Raw genomic sequence first — 26,842 nt, forward strand, 5'->3', positions numbered from 1 at the left:
AACCCAAAAGACACTCTCAATGTCATGCCATGGGTTGTGCCGAGAGTGTTCCCCCATCAGAATGTTGATCGCCATGTAAAGGTAAGTGCCAGTGCGCCAGGGAGCTCCGGAATGGGGGTCTCCATATACGCAAGCCATGTCGAGGTCAATCAGCCGTCCGGGTGGAGGGGCGCCCTCCCCGTTCAGCATATCTGGCGACGTCACCATAATATTCGCTGGAGAAATATCTCGATGTATAACGGGCCGATCCCTGCAAAACATTTTCCGAATGGCACGTACAGCAGAACGTAGAGCCTTTATACGCTCAAGTTCAGTAACACCTCGAGGATTGGGGTATTGATGTTGTGAAAGGCCACGCGGTGTGGTATCCACAGAAACGCCACAGTACTCTTCCAGGTACCATCGCTGTCTTCTCGCGTATAAAGGCTCATCGGCTGACTCGATAGCGGTCTCGTTCACTTCCGGCATGAACAAGCCCTTCTCAGCCTCTTTATTCCGGGTCTGGTTGGCCATGACGGAGGATGTACTGTGTGTCACCTCCATATACCGATAGTTTGGTCCCATTTTGAGATATTGTCTGGAATGTCTTGCCTCCGGTAGAACGTCAAACGCGGTGGTTAAAGGTCCGTCTTTCCACTCAAAAAGCTTTGGTAGTTCCTCGATATCGCTAAGTTCACTAAGGATATCAGCTTCACTCGTGCGCGCCTCGTAGACCCAGGCCATTTTCAGCGCTGCAAGACCGTCATCTTCTGGAGGTGAGTTCTCTGTCTCCTTTTTAGCCTGTGACTGTCTTGATTTTTTCTTTTTGGGCTTCGGTTTCTGCATTTTAACAGCCCATACCGTAGTGCCGCGTGTCGTGACCATGTCGACACCCACACGCACGAGTGGCGATGGTATCTTACATCCGGCAGGAGTGAAGCTGATGGCTCTTCGACCGATTGCAGAAGGTTCCTTTGCTAAGCCCTGGGCGTCGTCACTGGCCAGCATGAGCCAGTTGACGAAGCGCAGAAAACCCAATGTATTCTGCTCGATATTAAGCCCACTTTCATAACACAGCACCTGCCCTCTGTTCAGTTGATAGAGACGCAATGTCCTGCCGGCGACGTAGATGGAGTATATGAAGTGACGAAATGGGTCGTCTCGGAACACTTGGTTGCATCTCAAAAGAGAGAGTTGTATTTCGGATTGTGCATATGTCTGATCGGCCGATTTCTTGAGTTCCCAGGTTGTCTTCATATCGCAAAACCTCACATTTTCCTTGTTGACATCGATGGCAATACTAGCTAAGTCGGGTTTGAAAAGCTTCAGGCCTTCCGCGTACTCCTCATTACTAATCCCGGACTTGGGCACCCTTGTTCCGATATTAATGAAGACGTTCTGAGCCTGTCGTGTCTTTGCCGTCGATTGTGCTTGAAGGACCTCTTGAGCTTTCTGAAGCATGCGGAAAAATATATTCTGAGAAATTATTCCCGAGCTCTTTGAGACCATATCCGACCGCCATTTCTTCCATTCGTTGGATGTCTTGAGTGCCTCTTCTGCCCTCTTAATTTGGGTTTCGGTGAACTTTGCGTTCTTGGACATCTTATTATGAAGCTTCTCAAAAATGGAGATCTTTGTGTCCTCCACGTGTGTCATGCAGCCAAGGCTAGAGATGAAAACGGGTAAGCGATGAATTTGAGTATCGTCGTGGGGGACAGAATTTACTGCATTCTGGGGTGTCTCATTGGCGACACTGCTTTTGGTTGTTGTCTTCTTAGGCGTCTGGGAGATAGGCATGACGGGTGATTCGTTCTCTGGCGAGGCTATATTCCCGTCGGGTGGTAACCCTCCTCTTCGATAGAGGCTCTCTGGAGAGGCTTCAAGGGAATGTATTGCACGCGTTCGGTGGCGTTTTGAATGAGGTATCGAGATCTCGATGCGAAGTTGGTTGGAGTTCTGTCTGGACGCCATATTTAGCATTTGACTTTTGCAATTCAAAAGTTCGAGCCTTACCTATGGCCGCAGTTGGGGGGTGTGGTGTGCCTTTTGTATGGTGCCAGACTAGTGAGACATGTTATCGGCAGTGGCGCGTTTGATTGATGTCCAAAGTTGCCGTTGCCTAGACAACAAATGCCGAAATGGATTTCTGTCACGGGACCTCATGCCAAGGATCACGTGCCAAGAGATTCCTTGTTATTCTGTACACTCTTTTCGGAACATTAAATCGCCAAAATCTTAACAACGAGTGTTCTGAGAATGTAGCTACTGGATAGCCTTTAAAACTTCGAGTTTTTCCACGACGTTGTTGGGTAAAAAAAGGTTGTGGGAAAAGGGTTGCGTTTCATACGGTAAATGGTACGACGTACCACTTTTGAAAGGGTGGACCATTACGCCAGAATAGCACTTATTTTACCACCATTCTGCAAGCGTGTATATGAGCGATTTGAGAGCTGGAAAGACATTTAGTCATTAGCTAAGTATTTCTACACAAGATCTATCAAAATTATGTCTTTTAGGCAGTGCTTATAGCGCTCTGTTGGAGTATAGTAGCTGGCGTACAGAAGTAACACCTCTCTGTTGAACTTCGTGGATTGAAAGAGTGCTCTGGCTCTCCTCATGAATGTAGGATAGAGCCCATCTATATATCTATCTAACGAGCGTACGTCACCATCGCTGCCTGTTAATGGTGATACAGTCTACGGAGTATTGAGCGAGTGTTGCAAAATAGCATTCGTTCAATGCTATTGTCCGACACTCCCGATATCGACTCCTAGCCGGCTACATGGTCCACGGATTGGATCCGATGGCAGGGTGTTTCATCGGATATAATCTACGAACCATGGATCAATAGAGCTTCTCTAGGTGGTCCATAGACTGGATCCGATGGGTGGATCATGTCGATATCAACATGTGAGGGTTCGGGGTCAAGGATACAATCAATGTAGTCTAGCTAGCATCGAGTTCTAGATACAAGACGTAGCACGAAGGAAGTCAAGATGGGATGCTACGCAGGAAGTGCTGAAGAACCTCTGATTATGTAATCCTTGGCATGTGGTCCCGTGACACAACATTTATCGAACAGGGTCCCCCGGCATATGGTCCACAGACTGGATCCGATGGCGGTGCAACAGGGCGAGTTGCCCATTTGATCACGTGACATCACCAAGCCATGGGCTTACGTGATTGGCTCCAAGCCCGCCTTCTTTTTGGTGGGTCCATGGATTGGATCCGATGGGCCGTGGTATTTCATCGGATCCAATCCGTGAAACACCTAGACAAGCCCTACTGATCATACTCGAGATGGTTCGTAACGGAGCGTTAACTGTCGAACTGTGAGATAATATGTGGCAACATTTTCAGCGTGGCGATGAATGTTCAGCTAGACAGGGACTTTATCTATACGCTGAGTACGGGCGCGCCGAAAGATGGCGACAATTGTTCCCTATACGAACGTATGATATAGAACCTTAATTAGATAGAACAGAGCACTCCTTCAATTCAAGTTGCACAAGAAATTTGACATTAACGGACGAGCCTCGATATCGAGATGATTCATGAATCGGATCCAGTCTATGGATCACCGTCATCGGATCTAATCTGTGGACCATGTGGCGAGGGGAGCATCCCACTCGACAGAAAGTTAATCTCCTCGATGAATTCGTCTTGTCTAATCTAGACCGCAAATCCACTCTATAGACCTGTCAAACTGAGTATGCCCAGGAGAATATGAATTGAAAGAGTGGTCTCGCTCTCCAAATAAGTGCAGGATAGAGCCCATCTATATATCTATCTACGATGTGTACGCCGGCGCTGTTGCCTGTCAATGGTGTTGTATGCCAAGAGGTAAATGTTACAAAATGAGTTGGTTTGCCATGAACGATAGGTCACTATTTGTTCAACAGCTCTCGAGAAACACGATAGTCGATACGCACACCAAATGACTTCTTGGTCGACCCTTGCAAAGCGAAATTACAACGAAGCTTGGTGTACGCCTTCGTAAGGGCGACGGGATTATGACTAAGGCCACCCCCAACCAATTCCCACGGTCGTGGTAAACTTGGATCCAAGGTTAACAACTAATCGTTGACCGAATGATACCTCCAATAATGGTGTCTCTATATATTTCATGGATGCAGGAGTGCATGCGCATTGGGCTATGGAGACTTGTCTATCTGACTATCTACGGATAATGAACGACTTTAAATACACAGTTACTCGTCTAGGCTGCCGCAGGCAGCTGTAGGCAGTCGCAGGCTACAGCACAGGCATGAGTACAGTCTGGACAATGTCAACAAGTTCGCCCTTTACGACGGAGCTTAAAATTCGATCAGCGTCCGGAGAAGTTGAATGTAACGACGATACCAACGAAGGGTAAGGGTCTGTCACGAGGGTGTAAGGAGAGGAATCACAAATCGTCGCGAGTTCACAAGGTAATAGGGTATGGAATGGCAATGTACCGAAATCTGTCTATCTAGCGGTTCGAAGGCTCTTCTTATACCTTTCAATCCTTTCATCTCCTTGCCTATTTTCGGCGTGCAGCCACCTTTCTGTCTTCCTGCCACTTCCACGATGGCTGGGGATACGTGTCAAACTTTTTGTGCAACTTGAGATGAAGTAGCGCTCTGTTTTCTATCTACACGAATGCTATATCGTTGCACAGAGTGAAGTTATGAGCGATTATCTTTCTTGTTGTTCTACAACTTGGTCTGCCAGCTTGCTGGAACATATACACGTTTGGTTGCCCCTATTCTACCCCTTTTCCTTAGGAAAAGGGGTGCTGGCAACCATTCAGCGCCATTGGATGCTTGCATCTTCAACACAGAGCAACCATCTAAAACGTCGTCGCCTATGGTAACCTCTCGTCTCTATCCAACAACACCATTCTTGTAGCCACGCTTAACTGCATCATCACAGGTCGTCCATATGCCTCGAACACCTCGTCCACCCTTGGTGGTCCCAGAGTCCTACAACTCCCCCCTTGTCCGTCATAACAGAATCTGTCACGTACCTAGTCCAGCACCACTCCAACTCCTGTGATATTGGTTGTCCTGAATAGACCCGAATATCATATTTCCTGTACGGAATGCATATGCGAGAGCCTCGAGCGCGGGGTATGAGCTAGTGAATATTAACCCCAGTGTAGCACCTCGACATATCACGTCGAACAGAAGTTTCCAGCCATCGAATAGAATCCCGAGCCATCATGGAAGTAGCAGAAAGACGTAAAGGGCGCTGGGCACCGCAAATGGGCAAAGGATCGAAGGGTATAAGATGAACCTTCTGTCAACAACTTGTGATGTATTGAATGCTCTGTCTACTTCGCAACTGGTCCCGCCAGGTTGTAGGTTTATATACACGTTAAGTTGACCCCTTTTCTTCTCCTATTTCTACCCCTAAATCCTGCACAGAGGTAACAACCCCTTTTTCAATAAAGGGACACTTGCTGCTGTTCAGCCATTCTTGTTCGACACCTTCGAAACCCTAGATAGACAGACAGGTTTCAGTATATTACTGTTCTATATCCTACCTTGTGCACTCGCAACGATTTATGATCCCTCTCCCTACACCCCTAGTGACAGATCCTTACCCTTCGTTGGTATCGTTGTTACAGAGGCGTTCCCATGTCTATAAAGGAACCCTCAGCAACTCGACAAGTAGATAGAGAACAGAGCACTCCTTCCCCTCAAGTTGCACACGAAGTGTGACAGATCCGATCTATGGAATATATCGATATCGAGGCTCGTCCGTTAACGTTCCATACGAGCCATCTCGAGTGTGGTTAATAGATCCTGCCTAGGTGATCCACGGATTAGATCCGATGAAATCCCATAGCCCATCGGATCCAATCCATGGATCATATTGACGTCGAGGCTCGTCCGTTCACGTTCGGTTACGAACCATCTCGAATATGATTAGTAGAGCCTGTGTAGGTCGTCCACAGACTGGATCCGATGAAAGACCCCCCGGCCATCGGATCCAATCCATGGGTCATGTGAGGGTTCGGGGCCGAGGATTCAATCAATGTAGGAGTGTATGCGCATTGGGCTATGGAGGTTTTGCCCTCTCGAGACTATCTGAGGATGAGAAATACATATCTAGGCAGACATGTCTGTCTGCGTCACCGTAGGCGACAGCAGGCTGCTATACAGAGGTGGAGCCTGGAGTACAGTCTGGACTACGCTAACACACAATAGTCGCACCTGAGGCAATTTGCACCCTTAACCTTTTCACTTAGAAATCTTCTCCTCATATTGTCTATTTATTATCTTCGTTGCCAACGACAAGTTCTCTGCCTTGTATACCACACTTGTTGCTTCCTCTACCCTCATAATCAGATCGAAGATCCTTGCCTCCAACTTCTCCGACCCGTGTGCGCTCAGGCGAGTTTGAACTCTTCACAATCTACGTGCGAGTCGTCACATTATTCCGTCTCCTTCGCTTAACCCTTCTTCGCGTCGATCATAATGAACGCTTCTGATCAGGAAGTTGAGCAAGACCAGAAGAGAATCCCTACAATCCAAGAGATGGAAAGTTGGAACGATGAACAATTGCTCGAATGGATTCGGCGAACACAACCAAACATTTTCCGCGATGACAAGGACGTTTTGACATTCAAAGCGGCAAAAATTAGTGGCTCTGCCTTCTTGGATTATGCTGAGGATCTAGACCTTTTCACAGAAACTCGTCTACCCCCTGGGGTCTACAGCTCTCTCGCATTTCTTGCAAGAAAAGTCAGTAAACAGAGTAAGATTAGAGTGTTAGATGCAACTTAGACGCTAGCTAACAGAGTCAAGAGGATCAACGGAAACAGACAGCCGATCGAAAGAGGAAAGGTAATTACGCCTTTAATGTACTATACGACAGCTAGCTAATGTCGTTACAGGGGACGAAACAGATTTATCTGAAGAGCTGCCCATTTCACCAAAAAGACGTCAAAAATATAAAGAGGAAGATGAAGAGGAAGATAAAGACATACTAACACAATTAGCCACTGAAGCGAATAGGCGAAGAAAGGCCATTAAGGATATGATTACTCAGATGAACGACTCTCCTAACCAGCATTCTGATCCCGTCAACCCTCTTCCTGGAGCTGTCGATAAACTTTCCGATCCTACATTAATTCATACACTCGATTTCCCATTTATCGATACTATACCAAAACGATTCAATGAGCCCGATATAGCTAAAGGAAAGTGGTTATATATGGGGAGAACGATATTTAAAGAGTTCCTCCACGAGGTAAAAAAAGTGCGAGAGGATGACGATTACCGAAGATTCTGGCTCTATGGAACCCAGGGCTTTGGGAAGTCTCACCTTCTAGCCGCCCTCGTCTGCTACTTCATTGCTCAAAATGAACGGGTCGTCTATCTACCGGATTGCCGATGCCTACTCGAAAGCCCTATTCCTTACGTTGTAGCAGCAATGCTGCTCGCCTGGGTCGACGATTTCACTACCCAGAAGAAGATTATGGCCTTAAACACCGAAGACCAGATTTGCCGATTCTTCAAGGACAAAAAGGACGTTATATTTGTCGTTGGTCAGATGAATGCATTAAGTCGAATCGCGTTGCGAAGAAGGAGAGGGCCGAAAGGATACGCGCATGGGTAATCAGTTTCACTTCTTTCCATAAAGGAATCTTTAGTTCCTCTGCAAATTCCACGACCGATCTTCAAGAGTTCCAGCATGAGGGCCCGAACAAAGTTATAACTGTTTATGGCGGTTTCACCAGAGTAAGTGGTATTAAATTCGTGTCACAACAATGTTTCTAACTTACTTAGACGGAAATGGAGCAGTGGTGGAAGCAGCATGAAGATATTGATATGAGAGGGTATTCCCGGAACGAGGTTGAAGACTTTACAGGCTGCATCCCACTGCTCTTGAAGCAATGCGTGAAGAATGGGAAGATTAATTTGACGACCACCGAATTGCGCCAAATCTATGGCAATTCTGTGGGGTTTACGCAGCTAGTTAAGTCTACTGCTACGGATACTATTTGGGAGTGGTATGTTCGACTGATTGGATGCTTAGGATATTTCTGACTTTTCAGGTATTGCAACTACGTGAGAGCTTGCGTCCGTCACGAGCCTGTACCAGATGAATGGAGGCAATTCCTCGAACTGATCGACCATCGATACTTTTATCACGATAAGAACGACATTGGACAGTATACCTGTGGTTTAGTTCGTGACGCGATAACAAATAAGCTTCTCGAGTTGGGTGTTACTTTTATCGACATCAACTTTCTGAATTCATTGCCCAACTTTATCCACAATCGATCTGTTGTCGAGTATGCAATCGAACACGCCATCCTCGCATCCATCCGGTCACAAGGTTTGAGGGTTGGTGAGTGGGGTAGCAAAGGTATGGAGTTAAGCTTCTTTCAGACTCAACCCAGTATTCAGTCCGATATCCGCGATATGCCGGTACTTTATCGCCCTCGACAGACCAATTACAAGACGATGGATGGAATGATTGCCTTTATTAAGGACCCCCAAAGAACCGCTAGAAGGAAAAAGCCGATATTACTTCTCTTCCCCCTCCGGATCACGGCGGCAAAAAACCACTCGAATTCTTATCTGGGATTCTTGGATGAATACCGTCAGTGGGCGGAGCAACAACTATTGACGTTTGACATTGAATTAGAATTCCTCTGGATCACTCCAAAGAAACCCAACGTCATACCACACCCGCCCGATTCACCGTGGCCTAGACACCAAGAGCGTTATATTCCTTTCTCGGAGGTTAGCACAGATATCTGGATTAGGTACCAAAGAGCAGAGAAATCCAAAGAAAAGAAAGGAGGCGGTGAAATGGAAGGAGACAATAAAAAGAAAGACGATCAAGAGGAAGAAGAGGAGAAAGCCGAAGAAGAAGTCGAAGACCAAAGAAGTGGACGCGTAACGCGGTCTAAGGCAAGGCAATCTAGGACAAGGCGATCGAGGGCGCGCTAGCGGATGCTGGACGTTATTGGTCAAGTTTATCGTAGTAGATGGGAGAAGCGAAGGATGTAGGGAACTGTACGAGTAATAGATCTCATAAGCGAAAGATAGAGAAATCCGTATCCCAGATGATCAGAAGGTCACAGGCATCGCTTTCGTGGTTATCCCTTAAAGGATTTCGAGCCGCCTCAGCTCGCGTATAGCTATCGACTCACGGTGAAGAGCATTAATGTTTTGTTTTCATGTTTGTGGGAGTCGAAGGACGGTCGATTCGAACGCAAAGAATAGAATAACAAGCTATATCGAATGCTCTTTCGACACAGCTACTACACCGTTACGGCGGCTCGAGATCAAGCTCGTGCTTAATAAGAGATTGCATGCATACTACGAGCAATTCCAAACTCATACTCCTCTTCCGAATCCATTACCAACGTCGTACATTAAGCATCACCCTAGTGACGGTTGGCAACTGTTGAGAGAATGGAATGTAGAAGTGCATGGACCTTGCCTACTTGAGACTATCTACGGATGAATGAGTAGCTTAAATACACAGATATTACTCTAGGCAGCAATATATCTATCTGCGTAGCCGTAGGCCACAGCAAGCTGCCATACAGGGGATGGAGCAGGCACAGTCTGGACATTTCTTATAATAGCAACTCACCCCCGAATTATGGTGTGATCGATATATACTTTATGTAGTGCAACCGGAGCTGCGTCTTCTTCATCTATTCGAAAGCGAGCTATTTTAGGAGCTAATTCGTTTACGAGAGCAATAGGCGGTCGACGGTGAGACGGCATTATCACGAATTGATAGAGCGAGAGCAAATGGAGTGGCAACTGTTGAAAGTTTCAGGCAGTAGAAGCATGTGTATTCCGGTTCTATCAATGAGGACAAGGAAGAGATATATATACTTCAAATCTTCCCGTACGAACATTTATCTGATTTCAAAGTACCGGAATGTTTCCATGATCTATTTGTCAGTCAACGCTCATATCACAACAGCAACAACGACGAGAAATGTATCGACGGGAAGATACTGCTTATTGGCGAAGGCCTAGTGAATATCTCGAGAAAGAGCTTAATCATCGACTGCGTCACGTTCAATAGTAAGTGTCCGTATGATGAAGTCTACAACAAATCATTCCCATTACATCTTGCCTGCCCTAGTGTTTCAATTCGAGAATGTCAGACGAGAGGTTCCATAGACGACGACGTTACAGATGGTTGCTCTGTGCAACGATGTAGTATTCGCATGTTTATAAAAGAAGCCTCAAGACCTCGACAAGTAGATTGAGAACAGAGCGCTCCTTCATCTCAAGTTGCACAAGAAGTTTGACAACAGATTGGATCCGATGAAAGGCCGCCGTCATCGGATCCAATCCATGGATCATGTCGACGTTGAGGCTTGTCCGTTCCGCTCGGTTACGAAGCATCGAGTGTGATTAGTAGAGCTTCTCTGGGTGGTTCACAGACTGGATCTGATGAAATACCACGACCCATCGGATCCAATCTATGGACCATCTCGGCGTCGAGGCTTGTCGTTCACGCTCGGTTACGAAGCATCTCGAGTGCGATTAGTAGAGCCTGTCTAGGTGGTTCACAGATTGGATCTGATGAAACGCCACGATCCATCGGATCCAATCCATGAACCACGAGTGGGAGCCCCCCGGGAGGCACATGGTTCATGGATTGGATCCGATGAGGGTGACGCTGGAAAATATTTAATCCGAGAATGGCACGGAGTATTTCGGAAAAAAATTAATCCGACGACAGTGGTTCGGAAAATATTTGATCCGTTAGGGTGGTTCACTTAATCTACGGACTATGTCGAGTAGGAAGGGCGCGCCCCCTCCGGGGGGGCCACATGGTCCATAGACTGGATCCGATGGCGACGCGGTAGGAATCTCCACGAGATAATGTGTCACATGACTTTGCCAAGCCGTATGCTCACGTGATCAGCTAGCACGACGGTCTTGGCGTCGCCGCATAACGCCAAGCTGCAACCGGGTAGTTCCAAAATAAAAAAAAGCCAAAAAAAATTAAGGTTTATCATTTATTCTTCCAAAAACTGCTTCAAAATTGACACCAAATCGTGGTTGACCTATCCAGGACGAAACTTCGTGGGCACACTAAGTTTCAGTCGAACCAATAGAATTGAGGGACCTTACTAGTGTTCGATCATAGGTAAGGCAAGAGGGTTGTCCGGCCTAGATTTCTAGGTGCCCTAGATGGGTAAACGTAATGCTCCAGCCAGTGATTGTTGATGTTAAACTAAGTGATACCGAGAGAGGTCACTGATTCAAACCTTCCTATCGGTGAACTTGTCTAGCTCAAGCTTTCATTGGTTGTGGCGCCCCATTTATCAGTTCGTCAACGATGGACTAGAGGAGGGGGGCTTTTGGTGTTAATTATTTTTGTCGTTGTGAAATCGTGTATATATTGACGTAAGGAAATATAGTTTAGTACTGTGGAGGGTACGTAACTTAAACTTCTCGTGTAACGTGTAGAGGGTATGACAGAGAGGAATCACGTGTGCACAAGAATAGGGTGAGGAATGGCAAAGGACTGAAGCCTTGCCTTCTTGCAACTGGTGACTACTCGAGTTTATATCTTCAACACATTGGCCTGGTTGAACTCGAGTTGTCCGACTATCAGGAATGCCAAGGAACGGAAGGGCGAGCGTGATTTAATAGGGAATTGATGGAATTGACAGTCCTATATGATATCGACTCGATCGCTTGAGGAGTCAAGCGATGATAAGGTGAGATGAGCAGGATCTAGTGTCTTGGCAGGGGCCGCCCTGACAGTGGGAGCCTTGTGGTATGACTACACCACAAGGCTACAAGTATCTGGGATAACCTCGCACTGCTTTCATGTTCTTCGTCTCTCGTCTTGTGCTTTATAGTGCTTTGGGTAGCAATGTGTTGGATGACGAGAGGCCTCCATAGGCGACGACGTTATAGATAGTTGCTCTGTGCAACGATGTAGTATTCGTGTATCTATAAAAGGAGTCTCAGGACCTCGACAAGTAGACAGAAAACAGAGCGCTCCTTCATCTCAAGTTGCACACAAAGTTTGACATTAAATACTGACTAGCCAAGGGGGGTGTACAGAATAGGGGCTGCCATAGGGTGAGGAATGGCCCTCTTGCAACCTATGACTACCTAAGTTTATATACGCGATGTGGCCGTTGGCCTCCACATTCAGCTTCTATACATAGTATAGTTGTTAGCCCTAATATTCTGCACATAGTCTCTGTCGGTGGCTGAGTTTACAGATGGTGATGATGATGATGACTGTCATGTATTAGAATAAGCGCCAATTAGCCGTAAATCCGTTATTCTGGAGCTAAATGAGCCATCTCCAGACAACGCTTATAAAAGCGTCCGTCACAATTTTGCCGTCGCAGGATCCTGGCCTTGTGCTCTAGCGCGCTCCCTATCTCTGAGGAGCCGCCTCAGGATTTTCCCACTTGGAGACTTTGGAATGATGTCAATGAATTCGATGCCTCCTCTTAGACGTTTATAGTCAGCCTTCTCTTTTGCAACGTGCTCCTGAATGTCTCGGCGTAATTTTGGGTCCGAGTCACTTGCTGCCACGGCCTTGACCACGTATGCCTTTGGCACTTCGCCAGCAGCATCATCAGAGATGGGAATCACTGCACAGTCAGCAACGGCAGGGTGAGTGAGGAGGCAAGCTTCTAGCTCTGCCGGTGCAACTTGGTGGCCCTAGAGAATTTAATGTGCACATCAGCACCCTCCGAAGTGTCCAACTTTCGCCATGACCTTACCTTTACTTTTATCAATTCCTTGATACGGTCTACAATCCAAAAATGTTCATTTCCACTCGGAGCTTTGCGAACGACGACTTCGTCGCCTGTGCGCATGTACCGGCCATCCTGCAGTTCGACATAGGTCTCACGCGTGGCGGTCTCGTTGTTGAGATATCCCAAGGTGATGCTTGGACTTTTGACGAGTAGCTCTCCCGGCTCGTCATGTCCAACAATCTCTCTACCTTCGGGAGATATGATCCTTGCTACGAAACCGGGAAGAATACTGCCCGAGCTGCCAAACCAGAGATCGTCGGGAATTGAGCTGGTGACCACTGTACAAGTCTCAGTGGTACCGTAGCCTTGACGAAGCGCCCAAGAAGGGTACTGTTTGTTCATTTCCTTCGCGGTTTCTTCCCCCAGAGGAGCGGCACCAGTGAAGATCATTTTCACACTGGAAAGGTCGTATGTGCTGCACAGTTGTTGGTTTTTGACCATGGTGATGATAATTGGAGGGACCAGATATAACGTGGTGATTGCATAGTTCTGGATGCTGGAAAGATAATGCGTCAGATCGAACCTCGGAAGAATAACCACCGAGTCCCCGCGGTACATGCTGACATGGCTAATGACAACGAGTCCATAGATATGCGACTGTGGAAGGAGACCCAGCGCAACGTCTCGATGGTCAGAACCACCGAGTGCATGGCGCATTTTTGACTCGAACGTGGAAATTTGGATGACATTAGCGATAACGTTGCGGTGCGAAATCATGACGCCTTTGGGTAAGCCACTCGTCCCACTGCTGTAGCAGAGAAAAGCAATCTGATGAGCACCTTGACCACTTTCCCATTTGATCGGTGGAAGGTCAGGGAGCGACTTTCCCGTTTCGACGAGCTGGAATACCGTCTTCAGATCTGGAGGATAGGTCGATGGATCGTCGCCAGGCATCTCGCAAATAAAAATCTTAGACCTTCGGATGCCAGCCTGTTTGGCACCCTTGAGCGCCACTTCGAGGAGCGGCAAAACGGTAAACAAAGCTTGCGCCCCGGCGCCGACCAGTTGATGTGCTAGTTCTGTCGCATTGTAGATAGCGTTTACTGGCGATGAGACGCCATTGAGTCGATGAATTGCCCAGTTTATCGTGGGGACATCGATTGTGTTCAGAGCGAACACAGCGGCTACTTTGGAGAGTTCAGCACCCTGGTTGACCTCCCAACCGAGTTCTTTTGCCAGCGATCGCGCGAGGTACGTGACTCTTTGCTTTTGTTCTTGAGGAGTGATTCTCCTGCCGCTCAGGCCATCGACATAAGGGTCCAGAGATGTGGCGAGAGGAGCTCGGCCATGTTTCTCTTCGAAGAGAAACTCTGGTATAGGGACAGTATCCGGAACCGCGGGGAGCTCGGGGACCCAGGGAGGAGCGATAAATACCATGTTGGCCACGGTGACTCTCGTGAAAAGATGAATCTTCACAGCCGCCTAGAAGTACCTAAGCAACGAGACCTATTTGGGGGATGCAATGCACACAAGGGGCCAACTAAAGGCTCAGAAATGGTGGGTCCGGCTCGAAAAATGAGAGTCCACATGCCGAGGTGAACTGACTCAGCCAGGCTGGCCTCAGCCATGGCTGCGGGAAGCACGGGAGACTACTTACGTCTTCTCAAGCGTTCGTATATTGATTGATTATGATTGTTGATATCTTTTGTTTAATTTGCGGCTCAAACTAACCCATCTAGCCCGACATCGGCTGCTTTGGCACGGGAACAAGCATGGACTTGGGGGATTGGTAGCAGAGTTCCAGGCAATGATGCTCCGGGATTTAACGTAACTTAATACGCGTATTCGCTAAGCAGATGCGGAGGTCTAAAGAATTAGAAACGCGGGGACGTCGGGTCGTTATCTACCGATTATGACGAGTCGGTACGATCGTGATTCTACCTTCTAATATTATATCAGTTCAGAGAGCTAATACGGCTCACGTCAGATCGTCGCTACAACTTGGACGCAGGAAGAGACTAACATTTGGAAAGCATCATATTCGGCACGAGGGACACACACAATGCATCTTAGCCAGCCTTGGACTGCCTTCGTAGCTCTGACAGCCTTGCTACACCTGCATATCAACGTGAAAGCATCACCTTCTGCTGATTTTAAAGATCCCCCGAATGAGTACCGTCCCAAGTTCCGCTATTGGTAAGAAAAGCTCTGTCAGATTGGAATGCCACAAGTGGACATTCGAATGCTTTTGAATGCTTATTCGATTTCAGGTTTCCTGACGCGAGTGTTCCTATCTCCGTTGTTCAGAACGACATTGCAAACCTCTCTGCCGTTGGTGCGGGGGGCCTCGAGTTCCTGCCGTTTTATCTCTACGGCCTGACCAGTGGTTCGCCGCCAACAGATTGGAGTATCTATGGGTATGGCACACCTGCATACGCAAAGGCGTTCAAAGGTGCTCTTCAGTCTGCCAAGGACAACAATCTTGTTTTTGACTTCGCCGTGGGGGCGAGTCAAGGACAAGGCGCCCCAGCGGCGCCAGGTAGCAGGGGGCTAGCTGTGCAACTTGTATGTCCCTCCTCGTCCCTCCATCTTACGCAAATCTGGCGCCAACATTTTAGCTTGCGGGAAATGTTTCAATTGCTGGTGGAGAAGCATTTAATGGCCCTGTTCCTCCTCCAAAAGAGATACCAGCCACCCTTGCGTCTGGATTGGGATTTCAACACGCATTGGAGCAGTTCGGGACTCCCAATCTCACAGCTGTCATTGCCTTTGAGATCGATCAAGGTATGTTGTTGAGTCACCGAAGAACCGCGCACTGAGTCATAATACTAGTCACTACGTCCACATCTGGGGCAACTGACCTAGTGTTACCAGCATATGTTGTCAACGAGGAGTCTGTAGTCGACCTTACAGAATCTGTAGTGGGTGGTAACCTATCGTTCATGCCGCCGAACAACAATGCTACATGGCGTATCTTTAGCTTCTGGGAAGCATACACCAATCAAAGATCATGTGCAGGAGGTGTGAACGCTACAAACACCGTATCGAATGGGTCGTGGGTCGTGGATCATTTCTCCTCTACTGGAGCTCAGGTTACCACGGACTTTCTAGACCACCAAATTCTATCATATCCTGGGGTGGAAGAGCTGTTGAAAGACGTGGGCAACTATGGTGAGACTGTTCCCACTCGATACTTGATGAAGCATTGACATATGGACAGCCTGGGAGGACAGCATGGAGATGATGGCGACTCTCTGGTGGACTCCTGGCTTTCTCGGTCGATTCGAGCGGTCTCGAGGATACAGACTAACGAAATATCTTCCACTGTTGTATGTTGCAGGTAATCAGTGGGGACAGTTATTTCCATCTTATTTGGAGACGTACATCTATGGAAACTATACTAGCGATGGCATAAGTGTCCACAACCTCGACTACAGGACCGTCCTTAACGAAGGCTACCAAGAATACATCGAGCACTTTAAACAATGGGCGCACTCGAATGACATCAAGTATTCGGATCAACCCGCTTACAATTTACCCCTTCAGATGGTATGTTCAAGGACATCAGTTCAAAATGTGACAGTGATGTTAACGTGGTGCAGCTGAGCGATATCCCACTGCTTGACGCCCCAGAAACGGAATCCCTCGGATTTGGAGACTTGGTTGACTCATATCGCCAGTTCTCTGGTCCGGCACATTTGCACGGCAACAATGTGGTATCATCAGAACTCGGTGCCGTGTTAACGCCTTCATATTCTCAGACGGTCCCTGATCTATTGTACCATATCAAGAGATCATGGGCTGGCGGCATCACTCAAATTGTCATCCACGGAGGGGCATACACTGGGAACTACCCCAATACCACATGGCCGGGCTACCAGGCATTCGGCTTTCGATATACCGAAAATTGGAGTGGACTACAGCCTTGCTGGCAACATTTATCGGACACTCTCGACTATGTCGGACGCACTCAATACGTGCTACAACAGGGGATCCCAAAGATAGACCTAGCATTTTATTTGTACGAGAGTCCTTACACCCCTGCTACACAATTCCAATCGGACGCCCTTCAGAAGCTAGGTGAGTGGAACAGGGACGCCTGCTAAGTTATCAAACTAATATCCGCTTAGGTTACACATACGACTATCTCGGACCGGACAACCTGCTAGATTCCAAAGCAGTAGTTAAAAATCAGGTGCTAGCGGCTGATGGCCCTGGATACAAAGCATTGATATTCTCGAACCAGACTGTCATCTCCACCGCGGCTGCTGCGCAAGTGTTGAAGTTTGCGGAAGCCGGCTTCCCAATATTCTTCATCGGAGCGCCCCCGAATCAAACATTGGGCGCGTCAGCTCAGGCACAAGCACATACTCAAATTTTGATTGAACAGATTTTGGCGAAGACGGGCAACGTTCATCGGCTGGACTCTGCCCGAGACTTGGCGAACGCACTCTCGTCAATAGGAATCGCGCCCCGGGCCCAACTATCTTGCTCAAGTAATCCTGTCTATACTGTTTGGCGTTCAGATCCCGCCGCCAAAAAGGAATACCTGTTCATTTACAATGATCAATCGGTTGCGACGACATGCACGGCGAATCTCACGGTAGCAACGTCCAAGACCCCGTACATTCTGGATGCTTGGACCGGAACGCAAGAGCCATTGCTATCGTACCAGCGCGCGTCCAACAACACGATATACATGGATCTGGACTTGAAAGCAAACGAGACCCGCATTATCTCCTTTACCCAGGACCGCAGCTACAACAATTCCATCGTGCGGAAAAGTGTCAATGTTAAGTGGATGAGATCGGTTGACTCTACACATATAGCCCTTGTACTCGCAGGACCAGCAAACGTTACCAGCAGCACGGGGAAGGTGTCTTCCTTCAACCCGGCTCTCCCATCTGCCACAAGTCTCAGAACCTGGGACTTGACGATCCAGGACTGGCATGGCCCATCATCTCCAGAGGACTTTTATTCAGTAAGGACTGAAATCACTACCTCGCACTTATCCAACATCTCTCTGGTTCCCTGGAGCTCCCTTGGACACCAATACGCCAGCACCTCTGGCGTTGGCATCTACACGACAACGTTTGCAACACCTGAGTCTAATTCATCCTCTTCGCTAGGTGCATTTCTCTCATTCCCGCCAGTCCAGCATACTCTTCGTGCCTCATTGAACGGGCACAAACTGCCCCCTGTTGACCCCACAAACCCCGTAGTTAATATTGGGCCGTACCTCGCGAAAGCCGATGGCAAGAGGGTGAACACACTTGAGGTTAAGATCACGACGACACTCTTCAATAAGGTCAAAGCGGAGGCTAACACTCACATGTTCGTTGGATCACCAATCAGTGAAGCCCAGCCGTTGTATGCAACCACCCCGAACCAAGAGTACGGGCTCCTTGGACCGGTGGAAGTAGAGTGGACAACAATTGTGGAAATGGTGCTCTAGGAACGACGATTCCGAACCTACAGGTTAATGGCCTTGCTTCCATTCTTTGCATAATGCCATGTATAGAAGAGCTATCGCTCCATGCAACCCTACTTCCAGGAATATGCAGCGCAATCTTTCACCGAGGGGTCCACCCTCGGTAGAGTGAGCGCCGAAATAAGCGGGAAACCCCCTTAGAATCATGATGGCTAGAAGACCGAGTCAAGTTCCATTTAGGTTAGAAGCCCACAGGCTCGGCCCTGAATGCAAATATGGACTGGACTTGCTGACATCATGAAGGCTGACAATGTCTTTAGCAGTAGTCCAGTAAAATTTCCCTAATCACGCATACTTTGTTGTCTGAATCCCTCACTATCGGTCCCAGCGCGTGGCTCTGAGATCTTCCAATCACCTTCGCCGGGGTCGTCCTCACGGCTCAATCTCCATTCGCATTGAGCGGTCTTCTATGTTGGCGAAACAAGCTACTTTCGTCTCTCCACCAGCCTAGGGAGCCAACATCGGAATTTGAGTGGCTTATCTCCCTTCTGGCATTCCTCTGGGCCTTCTTCCATCTATCCTCTTACACGCTTGACAGGGCTCCCGCCGTACACATTGATCGATAACCCTGACACGCCTTTCTAACGGCATGTTTCGACACAATCTTCTAGTAACACAACTGGCGCCTTAGACTGGTCCATGAACATGGCACAATCCTCCGAGATGCGCTTTGCGGCTTCGGGAGCGTTCATCGCGGCAAAACTCTCCCGGAAAGCAACTTCGTCTTCATACGTCAACTCGGAGACAGCGTCAAAGCCGAAATCTCCTTGAACACCACTGAGTAAGGCAGCGGAGTATGTGCCATCTGGTTGTTTTGTGCGCCGAATATATCGCCGGACGTGACTAAGTGGGAAGGTCGGGCCCGCGATCTCTCGCACTAGTGGAATGTGGACGGTCTCGTAGTGACGTTTGAAGTCTTCTGGGGTCATTCCAGGCTTACGGTAGACGAGAATAAGAACTCTGCAGGTCATGTTTATGGTCTTCGCTTGGGTTGACGGCGGGACTGTAGAGAAATCACACGGCTGAGAGACAGTATTTTGGGGGGTAATAAGAAGGCCCCGACACAGGGAAGTTGCTGATGGAGCCGACCCACTTTGAATTTTATACGGAACAGTGCGAAATAGCCTCGAATCGATACTGCATCGCCCGAATGGTGGCTTTGGGAAAGGCATGTCTCCACGAATTCTGCCTGACGTCAAGCAGACTAAGTCAGTCAGGGGCAAGGCTTTCCCCAGAAAGTGAAAGTTACGTACAGTCAGTTACTTTGACATGAAGAGTACCTAACGTGCAAATTCGTACTCGCGCTCATAAATCAAGAAGGCATGACTTTCTAAGTCAACCTCTGGGACGCGCAAACACAGAGAGGATCAATCTCCTCCATCCCACTCCAGACCCAGTTACTGTCGCGTTCTCTTCCCTTCCTTATGCTCTACTCTTTCTCGAATAGTTATGGCGAGCCACATAGATGACCCTCGAATCGAAGCGGCCCTCGCAAGAAGCCTTGAACTAGGCGAGACCGCTGTCGCTGTCGCCGCATATCACAAAGGAGAACTCATAGTTGACGCCTTCGCCGGAATATCAGATAAAGAGACCGGCCGCCGGGCAGATGAACGCTCCTTGTATCCTGTATTTTCGGTCACCAAGGGTGTCACGGCATTGGCGGTGCACATGCAAGCCGACCGTGGGTTACTGGAACTCGACGCCCCGATATCTCGATACTGGCCCGAGTTCGCCGCCAATGGAAAAGAATCCATCACCGTGGAACAGGCGCTCTCCCACCGGGCTGGAATCCCTCAGATGCCCGCTGGAGTAACACCAGAGCTCATGGCCAACTGGGACTGGATGGTCGATCGGATCGCCAAATTTACTCCCGTCTTTCCCCCTGGGACCGCAAATGCTTACCACGTCCTGGTCTGGGGCTGGGTCCTGGGGGAAGTGGTGTGCCGAACTGACCCGAAGAAGCGGCGATTTGAAAAGTTTGTGGGAGAGGAGATCTGCCAGCCGTTGGGTATTACCGATTTCCATCTCGGGGTCCCTCCAGAGGCACTGTCTAATGTGGTGACGCTTTACGGAGGCAACTCCTTCCCCATCGTCGACCATCACGGTATCTGCCCCATGTCCGTGTTCCCGGGTGCCGACATCCACAACCGTCCGATTATTCGGCAGTGTGTGGATCCCGGGGCTGGGGCCATTGCCACTGCCTCAGCGGTAGCTCGAATCTTCGCTCTCATCGCCAACGGAGGCGAACTTGATGGGGTACGCCTCTTGTCAAACGATAGAGTTAAAGGCCTGGGAAAGCCGAGAGAAAACGCTCATGATCCGGACAAGATCCTTCCTATTCCTGTGTGGTTCGGCGCCAGCGGATTCTGGCTCGGCGGTGAGGTGGGACAATCTGACCCCCTTGTCGGTGATCACCGCGATATCGTCTACAGTCCTGGAGCTGGAGGAACCGTCGCTTGGGCTGATTTCCGTGATGGTATTGCGGTGGCTCTTTGCCATAACAACATGGAGACCCCGGCCATCCTGGAACCTGAAAGGACCTTTGCGCCGATTGTCAAAGCGATCCGCGAAATCATCGGTGAGAGAGCGAATAGATGAGAGACATTCACAGGAGGATCAGGGCGTGGCCAAAATTCATCGCCCTCGACTGATAAGATCGCTCTGGCATCCGCTTCAACTGTGTACAATATCAATAGCGTCGGCATCAACATCTCCCTACATAGCCAAGTCTAAACTCGAAATTGACAGCGGACCATAACAGTCTGAATTCATTCGTGATGACGTTGTCTTGCGTATATACCGACGGATGCTATGCATTCCAAGCATCCTTTCACATACCAATACGTAATCAGGAGACAGCCTTCTTCATCAAGACCTTCAACTTCGTGTCAGGCAAACACATCGTGGCAACGTAAATCGGTTTCGGACCCGTCCCTGGCTCCAGAGCGAGATCATACCGAAGTAGAATGAGAGAAAAGAGCAACTTCATCTCCGTGACTGCAAAAAAGCGGCCGGGACTGGTGAACATTAGGATCAAAACTCGCCCGGGAAGCAAGGAGCAACAGATCCCCTCTCCACAATGAGCAGGGCTTCCCGTAGGAACTCACCAAGCGTGTTTCCCGTGTCCGAAGAGCTGATAGGCAGGATCGGTGCTGATCATGGTATATTTGATCGCTTGTCCAGTTTCCGCATTCTCTCTCAGCCGGCTGAAGCGAAAGCCGTCAAATACCTCGGGGTTGTCGTAGAGGGCGGGATCTCGATGAACAAAAAGGAGTGGTGTTCCGACTTTCGCTCCGGGAGGTATAACCGTCCCGTCAGAGAATGTGAATTTTTTCTTTGCGTTCCGTTGCATGGAGACTGTTTCACAGCATCAGGGCGCCTTGGTCTCTTTCCCTGGGAAAGACTCATAAATGCTTACGAAGTCCAGCGTTGTTGAATCTCCCAGCTTCTCTGAGGAAGCTGTCCATCTTCACCAGTTTCACCAAAGTGTCTTTGGTTATGTTGCCATCGGGGGCATGCTCTAAGACTTCGGCTCTCAGTTCCGCAGTGTACTTCTCTGGCTCAGCGGCAAGGCAGTAAAGGGCCCCTGAGAGAGTCTGGAAACCAGTTACTCAGCATGGACGGTTGAAGACTGAGAAGGCTAGATAGAGACACCTTACCATCGTCGTGGTATGTATAGAAGCCACGTTGAGAGCCATGATACGTTCTGCCAACTGCGGAATCGTCCTTTCGATCGGCGGTGCAGCGTCAACTAGCCATTGAATCAAATCATCAGGTTTCTGTCCATTCTCGTCCAGTTTGCCGTCCAGTCTGTCTTGAATGATATGTCTGAGGAATTTGAGGCTCCTACGACGGTACCATGTCACCGGCGCAACTTTGATCAGAATACTTTGACTAGATGTCAGTAGATATTCGGTAGGGTGGCAATAACCCACCTCTTGAGCCAAGGCGGGAACATGCGGACGAGCTCTGCAGAGATCACTACCGCTGCTGCGTAGTTTATTGCGTTTTCAAGGTACTCTTTGTTCCTGGCTGGTTTTCCAGTTAGACAGTTGCCCTGAAAGAACATGTTTGCTAGGAGCCCCCTTGCGCAGGGTGCAGCTTACACAGTATGGGTCCAACAAAAACCCGACTGCTGGTCCGTGCAACTGCCATGGCAATGATGTCGTACAGGGCAAATTGTTGAAACTCTGTGGTAGCTATGGTAAGCAACTTGTTCGGAGACAACCAAATCATCACACGGAATTACCTGAAGGGGATCCGATCATGTCGTCAAGAGCGAGGCTCATTTCGTCCATCATTGCAGGGATATGAGTTTTGAGGCTCTGCGTTAGCTGTATCCGCACAACAGGCGTGTGGTACGTCCTGAAAGCCACACCAAAACCCATCGTGTACTCGATTTGTTGTTGCTTATTCTCAGTCAACAACCATCGTATGGACGGACATTTTTCGCATTGATACACACATCATTGGCAGCTTCTTGGAAGCCTAGGACATCGTCCGGGGCCTTTACATACTCGGCAATTTTGTCCCTCTGCGCGATCAGGACATACTCGCCCTGGAGAGTCGAGATGCGGAAGAAACCCCGGTTGTGTTTTTCGATGCCCTGCCTTGTCAACTCGACGGGGGACCGCATGAACTTGAAAGCCGCGATCCACGAGGAGAGAATCGGCCAGGCGCTATATCCGATCCCAGGGACTTTGACCTTTTCGAAGCTTCAGCCTCGTACCTCCGCCATAACCTGGAGGTTGGATTATGGGGAAATAGCGACACTTACCCTCTTCTGATAATTACTGTACCACTTGGACGTCAACAGGACAGTCAGAACGGCGAGGACAATATGCGAAGTGGTAAAATGAGGAACCCCCTGAAGGGCGGTGCTCCCCGAAAGAATGTCTGTTCGCGTCGCGTCGTGAGCCATCTTCTGCCTTGGATGCAACAATTCAACAAAACCCTCGCAATAGCGGACCCATAGATAAGTTACCAGGAAACTTGCCCCCGTTCGGAATCGAGCCCTGACTGCCGTCAGCCGGGCTGACTCATTGGAACGCCTCGGTCATAGTCGACAGAATTGTTCCCCACATCTTCTCCCCACACAGAGATATCCATAACGAATCCAATAGCAGACGGGGACGTGCTGGCAGCTCAGGGGTTGCGCGTCCTGCACTACCAACACGACGACGACAAGCACGACAGCACGATGAAGTCAAGAGAGTTCAAAAGAGGTGGAATCGATAACGCCACGGGGATACTGTCGAACAGTGTGTGGCAATATGTTACCTGTGGCGATAAAACACAAGGATCTCACATATAGGCTGAGCACGGAGACAGAGAAAGGTGGCGACACTCTTTATCTATATAAACCTGTGAGGCAGGACCTCAATTAGAGAGAAATCCCTTGGTTGACATGAATTTAGACTGCCTGTGAAAAGCGCTATTCCCATTTGCGTCTCTTTTTAGGCTCAATAAGACTACGCTCACCGGTGTTCCCTTTGCCTAACGTCCTTGATTCTGTTTGAAAAGATTGTTTGGATGTGTTCTATCTAGTTTTCTGCTTGATGATTATGTTGAATGAGCGTCCCCATTCTACTGCTGCCTTTGTTGTGTGTTCTCACCAGCCTCTTTTCAGTTGTCGACCTCCCTCCATTATATCCAGACTTCCTGCGTCCTGCTCTCTTGGACAAGACACGACGTGATTACGTCCCTACGTCAAAAGACCGTTTCTTTATCAGCCCGCCGCTCTGGTTCGTGGGTTACGCGTATCTTGAAGCCGCCTATCATCTCCCGATAAGTCTCTGGCTGGACAATGCTCTCGTCCAAGGTCAGTTTCCCTCAGCAGTTCCTTTCCACCTATCATTTCCCGCATTAAACCGAAGATTACTAATTTACTGCATCTGATTCTTTGTAGACCACGTCCTGCTGCCTCTTCAACTCCTGGTCTTCTTCGTGCAGATTGCCATAGGAACATAGACTTGTATTCTAGATATTATTTCGTAGAAAAGATATACCATTCGGGAGAAGAATGGTTTATGCAGATACTACGTGCCGTACCTCGTGATCGGTGAGCGAAACAATTGCATTTTCTGCAATTTGGCCCAGGATTCCCTAACAATCTTGACCTGTGCAGCTATTCTGATGTTAGGGCACTCGTGTCAGAGGGTCACACGTCAACTTCCGAGCCGAGGATCTATCAAGGATAAGAGGTCTTAAGATTATCGGATGGGTTGACTATGCTATCAACTTCATGAAGGGCTGTAAGGGGACACCAGTACCAGATTCATTCGATACAAACAGACCTATCAACAACTTTTCTTGATCGTTGTAAAATTGATGCTGTGGCCGGTGCACGCTCACTCGAAACAAAGACAAGAGCTTTAGTCCTCTCTAATCATCTTGCTTGGCTTGATTTTTGGGTTCATTCCGTCGCTGTATACCTGCGGACACTGTGTCGGTCATTTGGGCGCCTGTCGGCTTCAGGAGGAGAGAGAGCCCCATGCACACCACTGCAAAGGGAATCAAGGAGTACCAAACATATTTGAAAGATGCTGAATAGCCCCAGCGAGTAGCGGCAGCAGCGGCCGCTAGGATTTCGGGCGTGACGCCTGGAATTTGTGCGATCTGGGAGGTGTCTTGTGTTAAAATCGCTCCAACAAAAGCTGGGACCGAAGATAGGGGAAGGCCGACTTCCACAACTCTTTTCGCAATTTCATCGGGTACCAGAGTCTTTGCCTTGGCGGCGAGGACCTGGGAGAAGATCACAACACCGATGCTTCCCCCCAAGGCCCGGACAGCGTTGGACACACTGGCAGCCGCGGCGATAAGATGGTCTGGTGTGCACAGTGTAACTATCACTTGGAGGACCGTGGTTTGAATGCCGACTCCGGCACCCAACAGGCCAGTGGAGAAGAGCCACGCGGCGAAGTTGACACCCGGCTTGACCACGAGCATCAAACCCGCTCCGAGAAGAAGAAGCAAGAATGTAAAGAAGACAATGGGTTTTGCCTCTTTGCTGTGTGCGAGCCATATTCCTCCTACCATAGCTCCGATGACGGTACCAAAGTTGAAAGGCAGTCCCCACACGCCAGTGAGGACAGCGTCATCAGTGAAGAGGTAGACGACCTCTTGAGGGAGGAATGCCTGTCCTCCGAAGAGGACCATACCGCCCACAAAGCAGATTGCCAGTGTCACCGCAAAATTGCGATGTTCAAACAGGTCGTGACCTAGGATCGGGTCTTTGGTTCCTTTCCACTCCCACAGACAAAAGGCAGCCATAATTCCAGCGCCGACGACAAGGCAGGCGACCACTCGAGTTGATGACCATGGCGATGGGTTTCCTCCTGATTCAAGACCAACTAAGAAGAGGACTAAACCAGCGGTGACCAAGAAGACTCCCAGCCAGTCGATCTGGAGGATTCGCCGCGCCATGGGCAGGTTGTCCGGGTTTGGCCTGGGGCTGGGGTGGTAGAAGACAGCGATAAGCAGGAGTGCAATGGCGTAGCAACCGGCGCAGAGGTAGAAGCCGCACCGCCAACCGTCGTTTGGGCCTCCAACTTCGCCTTTGATGAAGGCTCCGGATATAATGCTGCCCGAAGAGTAGGCTGTCCCAGGGAAGATTCCAGCAACGGCCATGATCATGGGGCGCTTGGACTTGGGTACAATCTCTTGAAAGAGGGGGATGCACAGAAATCCCAATGTAGATCCAGCTCCACTCAGGGCTTGTCCAGCGATGACCATGTTAAGGTTTGAGGCTCTGCCACTGAGGAGCGTGCCAGCAATGCCGAGTAGCATACCGGTCAAAATGGGAATCTTACGTCCAAGCCTATCGCTCAAATCTCCGCAGAATGCTTGAACCGAGCATGAAGCAGCCGTGAAAGAAGCTGAGATCCAAATTCTGTTGGATGTTTCCTCAGGAAAGGCTCGACTGATGAAGGGGATGGCTCCTGAGGGAACAACGACGGAAAATACGGCCGTAAAGTACGTCAGAAAGCAAGCAAGGAGGTTTAAGATAACCTCAATATCCCATGTGAAGTTCGTGCCGGCATCGTCCTCTGGTGCAGGCTCGATGTTGACGACATTTCCGATGGCTTCGTCGTGTACTATGTTGAGAGGTTCTGACTTCTCGTTGTGGAACGACATCATGGACGGATGGCGCGAACAAAGAGGAAACTATCCTGTGTGTTTGGGTTTGTCTGACGGGCTCCTGGAAGCTAAGGTTGACCCACATTATATATCCCCTAGATATCATAAGCATAGGGACAGAAAAATACAGTCGCGGGGTCTCCGCAACTGTTCAGCATGAGAAATCATAGCCTTAGGCTGTCCGCGGGTGCTCCGTCCGGGGTAGATGCTGAGCCATCAGCTCAGCACGCTCTGAGATTTCGACAGACTGAGTCATGGCGTGTCTTGTACGTTGCAAAGGCGCCGCTTCCACAAGCTGACATCGACCAAATGACCTCATCTAGAGTCCACAGTATCAAGTTTCTGGTGAAAACCAATAAACTTGCAGGCTGTCCGAGAGATAATTCCACTTGCCCGGGCCAAACAAACATATTAGCTTCAGGCTGTGGTCCAATTTCTCCTTTCGTGGAGATCGAGCCTGGAACACTAGGCATCTAACTGAGCGTTGTATTCATTATTAATAGACTTTGACACCAATGCTGCAG

At 49.0% G+C, this 26,842-nt stretch overlaps 8 protein-coding genes across 8 annotated transcripts in view; 3 read left to right on the forward strand and 5 right to left on the reverse strand.

The window, feature by feature from the left end:
• Z518_01786 (uncharacterized protein) overlaps window positions 1-1,776 on the reverse strand; it is a gene marked incomplete at both ends in the record, with an annotated part of 3,440 nt that extends 1,664 nt beyond the window's left edge. The window contains one exon of the mRNA XM_013422384.1: window positions 130-1,776. Coding sequence (XP_013277838.1) covers window positions 130-1,776 — 1,647 coding nt within the window. The remainder of the gene's footprint in view (window positions 1-129) is intronic.
• Window positions 1,777-6,443: 4,667 nt separating this feature from the next.
• Window positions 6,444-8,930, forward strand: Z518_01787 (uncharacterized protein; the record flags this gene model as incomplete). Its single annotated transcript, XM_013422385.1, has 6 exons — window positions 6,444-6,723; window positions 6,774-6,812; window positions 6,863-7,583; window positions 7,622-7,709; window positions 7,758-7,981; window positions 8,027-8,930. The coding sequence occupies 6 exons, from the start codon at window positions 6,444-6,446 to the stop codon at window positions 8,928-8,930; spliced, it is 2,256 nt and encodes a 751-aa protein (XP_013277839.1).
• Window positions 8,931-12,311: 3,381 nt separating this feature from the next.
• On the reverse strand, window positions 12,312-14,125 carry Z518_01788 (uncharacterized protein; the record flags this gene model as incomplete). The annotated part of the gene is made up of 2 exons (XM_013422386.1): window positions 12,312-12,650; window positions 12,713-14,125. The coding sequence occupies 2 exons, from the start codon at window positions 14,123-14,125 to the stop codon at window positions 12,312-12,314; spliced, it is 1,752 nt and encodes a 583-aa protein (XP_013277840.1).
• A 625-nt stretch (window positions 14,126-14,750) lies between these two features.
• Z518_01789 (uncharacterized protein) lies at window positions 14,751-18,143 on the forward strand (the record flags this gene model as incomplete). Its single annotated transcript, XM_013422387.1, has 7 exons — window positions 14,751-14,884; window positions 14,959-15,253; window positions 15,307-15,484; window positions 15,554-15,859; window positions 15,909-16,237; window positions 16,291-16,768; window positions 16,819-18,143. 7 exons carry the CDS (start codon window positions 14,751-14,753, stop codon window positions 18,141-18,143), a joined length of 3,045 nt encoding a protein of 1,014 aa, XP_013277841.1.
• A 617-nt stretch (window positions 18,144-18,760) lies between these two features.
• Window positions 18,761-19,150, reverse strand: Z518_01790 (uncharacterized protein; the record flags this gene model as incomplete). Its single annotated transcript, XM_013422388.1, has 1 exon — window positions 18,761-19,150. One exon carries the CDS (start codon window positions 19,148-19,150, stop codon window positions 18,761-18,763), a length of 390 nt encoding a protein of 129 aa, XP_013277842.1.
• Window positions 19,151-19,628: 478 nt separating this feature from the next.
• On the forward strand, window positions 19,629-20,777 carry Z518_01791 (uncharacterized protein; the record flags this gene model as incomplete). Its single annotated transcript, XM_013422389.1, has 1 exon — window positions 19,629-20,777. One exon carries the CDS (start codon window positions 19,629-19,631, stop codon window positions 20,775-20,777), a length of 1,149 nt encoding a protein of 382 aa, XP_013277843.1.
• Window positions 20,778-21,027: 250 nt separating this feature from the next.
• Z518_01792 (uncharacterized protein) lies at window positions 21,028-23,100 on the reverse strand (the record flags this gene model as incomplete). Its single annotated transcript, XM_013422390.1, has 9 exons — window positions 21,028-21,196; window positions 21,287-21,536; window positions 21,598-21,775; window positions 21,839-22,067; window positions 22,115-22,211; window positions 22,286-22,369; window positions 22,429-22,588; window positions 22,645-22,884; window positions 22,957-23,100. 9 exons carry the CDS (start codon window positions 23,098-23,100, stop codon window positions 21,028-21,030), a joined length of 1,551 nt encoding a protein of 516 aa, XP_013277844.1.
• A 1,463-nt stretch (window positions 23,101-24,563) lies between these two features.
• Z518_01793 (uncharacterized protein) lies at window positions 24,564-26,315 on the reverse strand (the record flags this gene model as incomplete). Its single annotated transcript, XM_013422391.1, has 1 exon — window positions 24,564-26,315. The coding sequence occupies one exon, from the start codon at window positions 26,313-26,315 to the stop codon at window positions 24,564-24,566; it is 1,752 nt and encodes a 583-aa protein (XP_013277845.1).
• Window positions 26,316-26,842: the final 527 nt, after the last annotated feature.

This window comes from Rhinocladiella mackenziei, assembly GCF_000835555.1.
Source record: "Rhinocladiella mackenziei CBS 650.93 unplaced genomic scaffold supercont1.1, whole genome shotgun sequence".
Taxonomy (NCBI): domain Eukaryota; kingdom Fungi; phylum Ascomycota; class Eurotiomycetes; order Chaetothyriales; family Herpotrichiellaceae; genus Rhinocladiella; species Rhinocladiella mackenziei.